At 43.4% G+C, this 12,353-nt stretch overlaps 1 protein-coding gene across 6 annotated transcripts in view; it reads left to right on the top strand.

The window, feature by feature from the left end:
- Positions 1–12,353, top strand: part of GRIP2 (glutamate receptor interacting protein 2) — a 202,295-nt gene that overhangs the window by 145,578 nt on the left and 44,364 nt on the right. For all 6 annotated transcript variants that reach the window (XR_015948463.1, XM_035106512.3, XM_035106510.3 and 3 more), the window contains exons 8-10: positions 5,223–5,370; positions 7,433–7,602; positions 11,816–11,941. Coding sequence is in view for 5 of the 6 variants with exons in the window: in XM_035106512.3 (XP_034962403.3) it covers positions 5,223–5,370; positions 7,433–7,602; positions 11,816–11,941 (444 nt within the window). In the remaining variant the exon portion in view is untranslated. The remainder of the gene's footprint in view (positions 1–5,222; positions 5,371–7,432; positions 7,603–11,815; positions 11,942–12,353) is intronic.

Raw genomic sequence — 12,353 nt, 5'->3', positions numbered from 1 at the left:
GTTTTTAACCTGACTGGGAAATGTCATTGAACTCTGATAATGCCTCCTGCTCACCTGGATGGAGGATACAGAGTGGGGAGTGCGAATGTGAGTAGAAACAAGCTTACTGCGCAAAGGTAATGCTTTCCTTATTTGCTCTGCCCATGTTGTCTCTGGCCCTGCCTACAACTGGCGTGTGCCCAGAAGGAAATGTGGTGGAATGAAGTTCTCCATCCCTGGCTGTGACATAGGGACCGATGGAGCTCTGAATGTAACAGGTGCAGCACACCCTGAAAACGGGCACAGACTTTTAAACCCCTAATTCCAATGTCAGGGATCGCTTTCTGAACTCCTACACACTCATTGCTGCACAGTGGCTGGCGAAAGCTGTGCTGTATCTCCTGTCTCTTGTATTCATTTCCTCCACAATCGCCCGATTGAATAGTTTGCTCTTTCGGTTAAACAATAATAACTTACAAAACATTGTTGGCAGGCAATATGTCATCGACAAAACGGTTCAAAACATAGCTGCGGTGTGACAAAATGCCAGGCTGTGGGCACTGCATGGTGTCTGAGGTTTTCTACGCGTGCATTTACATGGGTATGTGCACTAACAATAGGAGTCGCTCAGGTGAGGTTTAACTCTTATAACCCATGAAGGGAAGCAGCTGGACCCTGAGGAAGGGCAATGCTAGCAACTCTCACTGCAAACATTTTCACAAAGCATTGGGGGGGGGGGGTAATACCAAAAAACAGGGACCGGCTGTCCTTGATGAACAAAGTCTGTATATACCAGCTACCCCTACACATCCAAGAACAGATCCTCACAAACACACCAGCGGAACCTCGGCCAGGAACTTTCTATCTTCTACCCAAAATACACAAACCAGGAAACCCAGGACGCCCCATCATCTCAGGTATTGGCACCATTACAGTGGGTGTTTCCGGCTATATGGACTCTGTTCTGAAACCATATGCTATCAGTGCTCCCAGCTACGTACGTGACACCACAGATTTTCTGAGGAAAATACAATATTTGAACAATCTTCCTAACAATACTATACTAGCCACTATGGATGTGGAATCTCTATATACCAACATCCCACACAATGATGGTTTACAAGCCATAAGGAACACCATTTCAGATAAAACCACAGCGGACTTTGCTACCAAACTCTGCCACTTTGTCCTTACCCACAACCACTTCAAATTTGGTGATGACCTGTTCCTCCAGATCAGCGGCACAGCCATGGGCACCCGCATGGCCCCACAGTATGCCAACATCTTCATGGCAGATTTAGAACAACGTTTCCTTAACTCCTACCCACTCAAACCTCTCCTGTACCTGCGATACATTGACGATATTTTTATTATCTGGACACATGGACAACAGACCCTGGAAACCTTCCACCAGACATTTAATGACTTTCACCCCACCATCAACCTAACAATGAACCAATCTATGCAAGAAATACATTTTTTGGACACTACTATAAAAATACAGGATGGACGTATAGACACCACCTTATACAGAAAACCAACTGACCGGCAAACATATCTACATGCTTCTAGCTACCATCCCAAACATACCAAACAATCCATCGTATACAGCCAGGCCTTACGTTACAACCGCATCTGTTCCAACTCTACAGACAGAGAATCTCACCTAAGAGATCTACAGCAAACCTTTTTAGAACTAAAATATCCACCTGATGAAGTTAAACAACAGATCAACAGAGCCAGACAGATACCTAGAGAGAACCTGCTGCAAGACAGACCCAAAAAAGAAAATAACAGAACACCACTAGTCATCACATACAGCTCCCAAGCTAAAACAGTACAACGCATCATCAGAGATCTACAGCCTCTCCTGGACAATGACCGCTCCCTTTCTCAAGCTCTGGGAGGAAGACCTTTCATTGCCTACAGACAGCCACCCAATCTTAAACAACTCCTCACCCACAATAATACAACCACCAGACTTAACATGGACACTGGTACCAGAGCCTGCAATAAACCCAGATGCCAACTTTGCTGCCACATACACCCAGACAACACCATTACTGGCCCCAACAACATCCAACATACCATCTCAGGACTATTTAATTGCTCATCCTCTAACATTGTGTATGCCATCAAATGCCAACAGTGCCCTTCAGCTCTCTATATTGGACAAACAGGCCAAACCCTACGCCAAAGGATAAATGGACATAAATCTGACATCAGGAACCAGAAGACAGAAAAACCAGTAGGAGAACACTTCAATCTCCCAGGACATTCTATACAAGATCTCAAAGTAGCTGTCTTACTACAAAAGAATTTCAGAAATAGACTGGAAAGAGAAGTTGCTGAATTGCAACTTATCACCAAGCTCAAAACCATGGAGGGACCTGGTTTGAACAGAGATATCGGGTTCTTATCTCATTATACATGATAAGCGATCTTTAGCCATCTCAACCCTTGCTTTTTCATGCAAAACCATTTGCAGTCGTTTGCGGTCATCAACAGCTATCAGTCAGTCAATCACCCATTTCCACCACCCTTCTGAGTGATCCCCCCTCCCCATCCCCACCCCTCCCCACCCCTTCTCTACATAAGTGCCTGGAAACTTCCATTTCACTGTATCTGAAGAAGTGTGCATGCACACGAAAGCTCATACCAAAATAAAAACTTAGTTGGTCTTTAAGGTGCTACTGAAGGAATTTTTGTATATACCAGCATTTTATCAGAATGGAATGGAAATAGGCATGGTGGTATGGGTGGGAGTGAAAAGCCTTGCTCTGACTCATCAAGAAGCAAAGAAGGGACTGCAGGATTTCCTTGATTTGATTCCATCAGCTACTATAACACTTGCTGGCCTCCGTGTATCTGAGGTGCTCTGAACTTCCTGATTGCAGGCTATATGGTGATTCATTCATTTTTTATCTTTTTAATGAATACTACTGCTTTGTGATGAGTTTCTCCTGCCTTGAGGGGAAGAGGTTTTATGTTTCTAGGCGGATAGGTATTTCCTGTCTTGAGGGTGTTCCTTTATCTGCCCTCTAACTACCTTCAAGTTAAAAAAAAAGCAATTTCCTGTATTACTGAAAGGTATTGGATACTGTTGTGTGCCAAGTCATCTGTCCCTTGATTTCTAAACATGCACTTACAGTATTGAATAAGTTCCCACCTAAGGTGGTAAAAAGTTAGCTATGACATACAGTTTCAAGCACATAAACTGAACAGTAATAATTTTGTAGAACAGGGGGATCACAGTTTCATTTTTTCTGCACACAATAGTTTTTTTTATTTAGATTTGCAAATGTGCCCCTTGGCCCAAAGAGGCTGGAGCTTTCTTCAATTCTGAAAGTTTTGCTTTCCTGTCTGTTGTCTTATTGAATAGAGTTAATTGCCAAAGAGCTGAGTTGCACTTACTAGGTCAAAGCAAAAATCACTTTCTGCAAACTTTGAACCTCATTTGCATGCCAGTGTAAGCTAACTTTACTAAATTTGAGCAGCTGGAAAGCTCAGATCTAAAGTCTTGCAGAGCTTAGTCTGATGCTATCTTTCTAGCTGTTCAGCTTTAGCTTAAGTAATCCTTAATTAGATCATTTGAAACCAATCTAAACAGGAAATGCCAAGATTACAATTTACAAAGAGAAGAGAATTATGTTTGGATATACAGCTTCAGTCTCAATACTTAATCTCATAATGTGGGGCTTTAAAAATATGTTTCCCTATAGCCTTCATTTAAGGAATGTGATCTGAATGAATATTAGATGTTCTTGTTTCTACTTGCATAATAGGTGCAGTAGTGACATAGAGAAATAAAGAACTATAGGAAAACTTAGAGATATAAGGGACAGATAAACATAGAAACAAAGTGACACAAGGCTTTGGGGGCCATGAACTGATGGGGGGATTGACATCACACATTGACTTGGGGATCTTATTCCCCACTTGACCTTGTTATTCGTCCCCCATGGGCTGCCTGTATTTAACAAAAGAGAAGGGCAGCGCCCCCAAAATAGCCGAGAAATATGGTCTGCGGACAACAGATCCGATGCGAGTATGGCCTGCTCGTCAACCGCTTTGAAAGCTCTTTGCTTGCTCTGCCCCATGGACTGATCCTTGTCCACCTTTCCACAGAGACCTGGACCTGGGCTACCTTCTGCCCACACTCCTTCAAGTCACAGCGAGCACAGACAGTGCTGCCCCACAATGTTCCGCGGCATCTCATTTGCATGCATGCAAATGAGGTGCTGCAGAGCATTGTGGGGCAGCACTGTCTGTGCTTGCTGTGACTTGAGGGAGTGTGGGCAGGCATGCACATGAGGTCCCATGGAGCATTGTGGGGCAACACTGTGCTTGCTGTGACTTGAAGGAGTATGGACAGGTGCTGCCCCACAATGCTCTGTTGGCAAACCTTCTGTTGGGGCGACAGCTAGGGCTCCCTGGACTGCAGCGCCACTCTGCCGCTTTGGCCGAGCAGGCGGAGGTGGAGCACAGCTGGCAGCGTCCTTGCCTGCCTGTTGCGCTGCGTCTGGCCCTGCCTGGCGGAGCGCGAGGGGCGCCGGAGGGATTGTTGCACCACGGTGCCCGATACACTGAAGATGGCCCTGAGTTTGTGCATGCGCAGAAGCGCTCTATCATGCTTCACGCATGTGCAGAACCGCCACTCTAGTTGCAGACTTTTGGGGGTGCAAACAGCACCCCGGAACGGATCATGTCCACAACCAGAGGTACCAGAATAATAAAGGCTCAGTTTAACTATCAGTTGATCTGTCCTGGAGCTATCCGTGGTCCTAGAATCTGGCTAATCCCTTGGCCCTGAACCCTTCTTGCTCCAGCTGCTCTACAGCAGCTCCCCTGCTGTTTGCTCGCTGTGACTTGAAGGAGTATGGACAGGCGCTGCCCCACAATGGTTTCTGCTCCCTGTTACCTTAAGCCTCTCTGCACTGCTCCATCCCATTCTCAGCAGACATTGTCTTTTCACTGTTGACCTCATGCTGTCAGGAAAGGATGACGGCAAAGACGGAGGTACCCCTTCCTTTTGATTTTTCAAGGGTGGCATAGATGTGTAAAGGTTTGGCAATGGGAACTTCTGAATAAAGTTGGGGGGATTGATGTACCCTGAGTGTCCATATGTGTTTGAGCAAGGCATGAACACAACGGCACGCGCTTTGTAGCCTGGCCAGTGTCCTCGTTGGGAAAGACTTGAGCAGAAGCAACTTTAAATGTTTGTTTGTTTGTTTGTTTTATAGATACAGTAGCCAATGCTTCGGGTCCTTTGCTAGTGGAAATTGCAAAGACTCCTGGCTCTGCACTAGGAATCACACTAGCAACAAACAGCCATCGGAATAAGCAGGTCATAGTCATTGACAAGATCAAGCCAGCCAGTGTGGTAGACAGGTATGAAGCCAAACTCTGTGGGGTCTTCTGCCATGTCTACTTTGTTTCCCCTTTCCTCATACTTTAAATCTTTCCATCTCTTGAAACTAATGGGGCAGCAGAGTGGGGTGGGTGAGTGAGTGGGGTAGGGTGGTATTTGAAAAATGCATCAATATAAGGGGTACTATGTGCCATGAATACAGAATATCCAGTATATTCAGTGGACCTGGGGTGCTCAACAGCATAGGGGCAGGGTTTTCAAACTGTGTCCTGGAGAACTGTGGCTTTCTGGGTGGGATGAATAACGGTAGGCAGGTTTCTCTGAAAGACCAGAGTACTGATTTTCTAATGCTATGTGCAGGGTATGTTTTAGGGAACTAGTTTTCAACCCTTTCAGTTCTGGGACTCACCTTTTAGCCTAAACAAGTCCTTGGGGACCCACCTCATGATTTCTAAGCCATATACGTGGTGGACAGTGCACCTGAGGTTAGGCTGCAACTTGGTAGTGGCTCCCAACCCATCAGTTGAAGACCAGCAGTCTAGAGCAGGCATCCCCAAACTGCGGCCCTCCAGATGTTTTGGCCTATAACTCCCATGATCCCTAGCTAACAGGACCAGTGGTCGGGGAAGATGGGAATTGTAGTCCAAAACATCTGGAGGGCTGAAGTTTGGGGGTGCCTGGTCTAGAGTGCTTACTCAGGTAACATAGGACAATGGCAAGGCGCAGCAGACCCAGGTGAATGCCCTGTGTATATGCCCCTAGTGTATATTGCATTTCATATCAGGCAAGTTAATGTGGAAAATTGTCATTTCAAGACCAAATATTTGCAAACCACTGACAGAAGTCAAAAAGAATAAAGAGTCTTTTGGTACCTTGAAGTCTAACACCCCCTGCATCTGACCTCAGTGCTTTTTTTCTACCTAGAACTGGGGGTCTACCTAGAGCTGGCCCTGTATAAATTGGTATAAGGCCAGCACTGTAAGACACACGGGCCAACAGAAGCATGTGACAATGCTGTTGCAAGTGAATTCACCATACCATCTTGTTAAAGATAACCAAATTCAGTTTGTTGGAGATTGAATAGGCCCAGGTGAATGTGTCTCTACGGTACAAGCATAACTTTAATTAATTAATTTGGGAGTTTCTGTTTGAGATCCCAGTTGATGCATGGAACAACGGCTTTCTGGCAAAGACTGAGCTTCCATTAAGTATGTCTTCTTGTACATCATATCTGGCCCTTTACAGACTATCAAATGTGTTTTTGTTTTGTGTGCCATAAATGAACACATCATTTGTTGTTCATGTTTCAGAGGTCTTGTCTCAAAGCATTTTAGTGGGGGAATAATTTATTTCTCCAGTGCTTCACACTTCTTTACCTTTACCTCAACTTTTTGGTGAGAAATACCATTTCCCCCAGCCGCCCAGCTACCACCCCTTTTGCTATTTTGAATGCTAATTGAAATGTGGTTGTGTGAGTATACAACCCCCACAGCCTGGGAGTGCTCCTCTATAGCCCTTTTAGGCAACAAATGTTAAACACTATCTAGTACCAGCATGTGTCATTTCACAAACATTTTGTTTTCCAAAACGTTCCTTCTCCTATGCTGGACCGTGTCTGCCCTGATCACTCAAACTCTTTTTTTAAAGTGCCAAATGGCAAAGAATAAAAGCAAATAAGGAGAAAGTTTAGGTTATTTATTGCCTGGAAAAGACCCTCGGATACCCTTAAAGATAATTCTCAGACTCTGTTTGACACATGAATGTTTTCGCTTCAGTTCATAGTGAAGGGTAACTTCATTTTGCAGCCAAGCCATCTTGATAGCCTTTTGAATGAAATCTCTGTGCTTTCATGTGTGTCCAACCAGATGGATGGATCCAAGGCTGGACCCCTGGCGTTCTAAATTTTGGCTTCAGCTAAATCCCAACAGAGAACATTGCAGGAAGCAGGTTTCACGCAATAGTAAACAGGGCTTGGGTGAGGCGTGTGTGTTTGCGTGAATCAGTTAGGTTGTGAATTGTTGTAGTGGCGACCACAGGTGACTCCTCTGTTGTTGTTGTTTTGCTCTGTGTCTTCTCCTGCAGGTGTGGGGCCTTGCATGTGGGCGATCACATCCTTTCCATCGATGGCACCAGCACTGAACATTGCTCCTTGCTGGAGGCTACCCAACTGCTAGCTGCAACGTCAGAAAACGTCAAGCTGGAGATACTTCCTGCACACCAGAGTAGACTCCCCCTCAAGCCTCCAGACACGGGTGTGTGCCAAGATTGATTGTAAGATATGACACAACACTGTTCCCTCTGGGAACTGGCGTGTAATAGCCAAACTGTGTCCGTCTGGCCTTTGCAAAATATCTGTTAGGTTGTGTGAGTTCCTTGGTTGGCATTGTGATCCCATAGAAACATAATAGACTATATTGTGCCTTTTTATGGATTTAACTGTTTCATATGCAGTTTTATTTGTACACTGCCTAGGGATTTTCTTTCTTAAGCACTTTATAAATCTTCTAAATAAAAAAAAATGGATAAGGATGCTAAAAGCAGGTGAGAGGTGATTGAAAGCTGACCTTTCATTGGATTATGGAACTTCCATAAAATATTCATACCCAATCAGCTGGATCCAGATTTAATCTGTCACCAAGCATGAGTGACTCTGGATCCAACACAATAGTTGTTATTTAAAGACAGTTTTCATGATCTCATATTCACTTAGTCAAACAGGCAGGTAAATATATATCTGGCAGATGTAAAACGAGAGATGTGCTAATATTGACCTTTCAGTAGAGAAACACTGTTCTAACCAAGGCTGATGGCTAAACCAAAGGCAGGTTTATGTCCTGTATGTTTTTATACAGTGAGATATTTATTTATATAGTACACTGTATCATAAAGATAAATCACAGTGGTTAAAAAAAATAAAGCCAAACAATAAAGTCATAAAACGTTTTTTTAAAAAAAGAAATTAAAAGCTAAAAGAAATTAAAAACAAATATTAATAAACCATTGTAGGGGCTGTACTCTTAATTGTCTGCCCCTTTTTAGCAAACATTTAAAAGATGCCGCAGAACGTCATTACCATCATGGGTGAAGCTGCATTATGAATTAAACCAGGGCTACAACTTTAAATGATAAATCACTTAATTCATAACTTTAAAAAAGTTTCCCTGAAAAGTTGCTTAGGTTAATTCAGCAGACAACTTTTTGAAAATTGCTTAAAGAAAGTGCAGGTGGCAACCATCAGGGAAGTTTTTGATGTGTGGCATTTTAATGTATTTTAAATTTTTGTTGGAAGCCGCCCAGAGTGGCTGGGGAAACCCAGCCAGATGGCCGGGATACAAATAATAAATTATTATTATTATTATTATTATTATTATTATTATTATTATTATTATTATTTTAGGAGGATTACCCACCTACCCACCCAATTTCACAGACAGGAGATCATGCTTTTTGTAAGATGCTCCTACCCCATGTTTCCTGTGCAACATCTAAAACAAATAATTTATGTCTTTTGCTTCAGAACTATTGTGTTTATTCACATGCAAATTTAATTAACTAAAATGTATGTAAATCTAGATTTATATTTATTTAAGTGAGAGATAGGCCCTTGGTCAAAGTGTGTGCCCCCTGCATGCTAAAAAGGACTTTGGAATCAGGACCAAAATTCCTTGACAGGACTAACACTAATAAAAACAACAACACCCAAAAGTGTAAGGCACCAAAAATAGAGTGATACCTAGTTGTTTATGTATTATTATTATTATACAGATGCTTTTTTAGATGAGAAGGTGCGTCTCAATTCAGTTCTATGTGCATAAAAACAATTTGCAAAAAAAATAACGAAATGCCAACAAGTTAGCAAGTGCCTAAAATTGAACCCCCTTTGAGCCAGAGGCCCTGGGCTAAATGGCCCCTCCTGCCAGCCTCACCCTCTCTGATTGGCCCTATTCACTGGCCTCTGGTTGGCCACTGTAAGAACAGGATGCTGGTCTAGAAAGGCCATTGGCTGTTCTTTATGGCTGGGTCTGATAGAAGTTGGAAGGCCAGAAACATCTGGAAGGCCACAGGTTCCCCATCCCTGACCTATGGAAATCCTGGCATTTGGGCGTTGTGTCCAAGGTGAAAGTTCACACTTTCCCATTCCTCTTGACAGTTCCACTTCTTTGTGTGCTAGTGACATACTTCAGAAGTATTGGTTTGACAGTTTGTATGTGCAGGTGCTTGCAGACAGTTGGGAACATTATTACAGAAGTTATTTAGAAGTATGGCTAAGTAAAAATGACTATAGTTTCTCTGGCAAAATTCTCAGCTATTTAGGAATGAATTTCCACAAGTCCTGCTTTTCAGCTGATACTGCAGTGAGCAATCTCTCTTAGCTATGGTTAAACTCCAGTTCTTATAACCTTGCACAGTCTGATAACCATCCTTCACGGATGAGATACTCGGCTCTACAAATTGAACTTTCAGAGGCAGCTTAAATGCTGGCAGCGCATGGAGGGCATGGAGTATTTTGGAGGAATAGCACCCCCACTACAAGTGACTCCACTTCATGCATCTGACCTAAAAAGCCATTTCTCTGCGTGACTTTAAACACCAACAGTCTATTTTCCCTTCGTCCACTCTCCAGTGAATGCTAAGCTTCTGTGGCCAATTTATAGAAATATAATTGCCTTGAGTCAGGTGTTTGCAAATGTCTCTGCGTTCTTGTTTCTGGTTACACCAAGGCACACAGGCAGCTGCATTCACTATGAAATCAGCAAAAAGAGAAAAACTTCAAGCATTTTTATTTTTCAATGAAATGATGTTGAAGAACACTCTGTCCCATGTGTGTGTTGAGAGAGCATTCGCGTGCTCTACTTTGCTAGTTTTAAAAGTAATGGGGGGGGGATCTTTAACATGGACAAATAATGTCTTTTGCCATGAACGATACCGTTTATATTCAGGCATGGTAAAGATTTCTTCGATGGCCAATGAGCCAGATTTGCTGTTTCAGGCCTTAGCTGATAAGCAAGAGAACTGTATTCAGCACCTTGTGTGGCTCAGGGGTGGAGCACATGTCCTAAATGCAGAAAATCTTATTCCTAGCACCCCCACTTAAAAGGAACATAGGAAGCTGCCCTATACATAGTCAGATCATTGGTCTGTTTTGTCCCCACTGACTGGTAGCATCTCTCCAAGGTTTCAGAAAGGAGTGCTTCCCAGCTGTACCTAGAGATGCCAGGAGCTGAACCTGGGCCTTCCGGTCAGGTAGCAGAATTAGAAAGGACCCCTCCCTAGAAATATATTGATGAGTTGGGCTATAACTCCCATCATCCCTAGTTAGCAGGACCAGTGGTCAAGGATGATGGGAATTGTAGTCCAAAAACAGCTGGAAAAAGAGGCAACACGTCGACCAGTTCTTGGGCAGAATATAACTGTTTTAATCTGTAGTTAACCACATAATCAAATAAATATAAGTCAATGCAAGGAATAAAGAGCTTAATATACAATAACACCACTTTAAAATTTCATTAGCCTCGGTTGACTAGGGTGAGACCTGTGGTGTTATTGTATATTAAGCTCTTTATTCCTTGCGTCAGGCAGCAGGGGTTACGCATGAGTATGACCCTTGTTCCACAGAGTACATGCAAGTTCTAGGTATGTTGTATTTTTGTCTTATTGCTGTATCTTCCTGTATTTTTGCATTGTGAAAATAATATGGACTGTATAGATTCATGTCCATGCCGGCTATTGACCTGATTATAATGTATGATTTAATAGTTGCCTCTTTTTCTCAGCATTTTGACTTTAATTTGCCACACAGGGGTTGTTTTATCAGCAAAAACAGCTGGAGACACAAGTTTGGAAAACTCCGGGTTAGATGATACGGATAGAGCCATGGGTCTAATGCAGTATAAGGCAGCATCATGAGTCATACATACATGCGACCTTGTGATTTCCATTTTGAGTTAGCAGTGGCTTCTTGCTTCTTGGTTTGCAGAGGATCTCTTAACTGTATAACCTCTTGATAATTAAAGCAATAATTCTTCCACAAATGCTATCCCCAGTGACAAGTTCACATGCCCACAGACGAGCAGCAGAAATGTAGCAGAGGGGATGGTTAAGTCTTTCCCTGAGGAAAGGAAGTCATGTGGACTGGTCAATCTATGCTGAATCTGGTTAGCCCTGCCAGGGGCCCTGTGCTCTAGGATGAAAGTCACAAACAGAACTTGTGCAGTCTGTAGACTGCTATAACCTCTACCAGGATCTTTGAAGCTGTGTGGCTGGGGGGAGGGGGGAGGCTTTTAATAGCATATACTTTAGTCCCCCAAAGAGACGAAGACTCTGTCCTGACAGAACCACCTATCCATAGTCTTCTTGGCTTTTTTTTTCAATAGTGGGATAACCACAAATTTGCTTTGCATGCCATGTATAATTACGCTGTCCTTTTTTGTTGTTGTCATATTTCCTGCATCATGCTGGACAAAGTCAAAGTGCAGAAGAGCGACCACCACCATTGCTGGGATCCCTGCGTCAGCTATTGCCACACCCACCACCCAGGGCATTGCAAGACACCCACCTGGAACCAGACATCCAGCCAGGATTACTGCAAATGTAACACTCCCTTGTTATTTTTTTCTACTCTGTTGATCTGCCCAGCCACAATTTTGCATTCTCTGCAAGCAGCACCGAATCTGCCACACTTCTTGCTCCAGTGGACAAGCCTTGCCCCCTCTCCATTTGTCAAGACATCTCATACTTCTCCTGTTCCATCCAGTAGACCCATGTCTTCAAACAAAGCCATTATGGAAGTTGCCTAGTCTTCCGTCAACTTCTCCTGACTCTACCCTAGCACACCCTTGGTATTCATGGTCATCTGTCTCTTTTCCACTTTTACCTGTCTTGTCCACTGAAAGGAGATTAGGTCTTCAGCCAGGACCCCTTCTGTGCTCCATATGAAAGCACAATGAACCACGTGGTGTAGTGATGCAATCTTCCACTTAATTCTTTTCTATAAGAATGTGAG

This window comes from Zootoca vivipara, chromosome 2 (genome assembly GCF_965207765.1).
Source record: "Zootoca vivipara chromosome 2, rZooViv2.hap1.1, whole genome shotgun sequence".
Lineage (NCBI taxonomy): Eukaryota > Metazoa > Chordata > Lepidosauria > Squamata > Lacertidae > Zootoca > Zootoca vivipara.
Note: the sequence above shows the minus strand (reverse complement) of the source record. Positions and strands in the feature narration are given on the sequence as shown.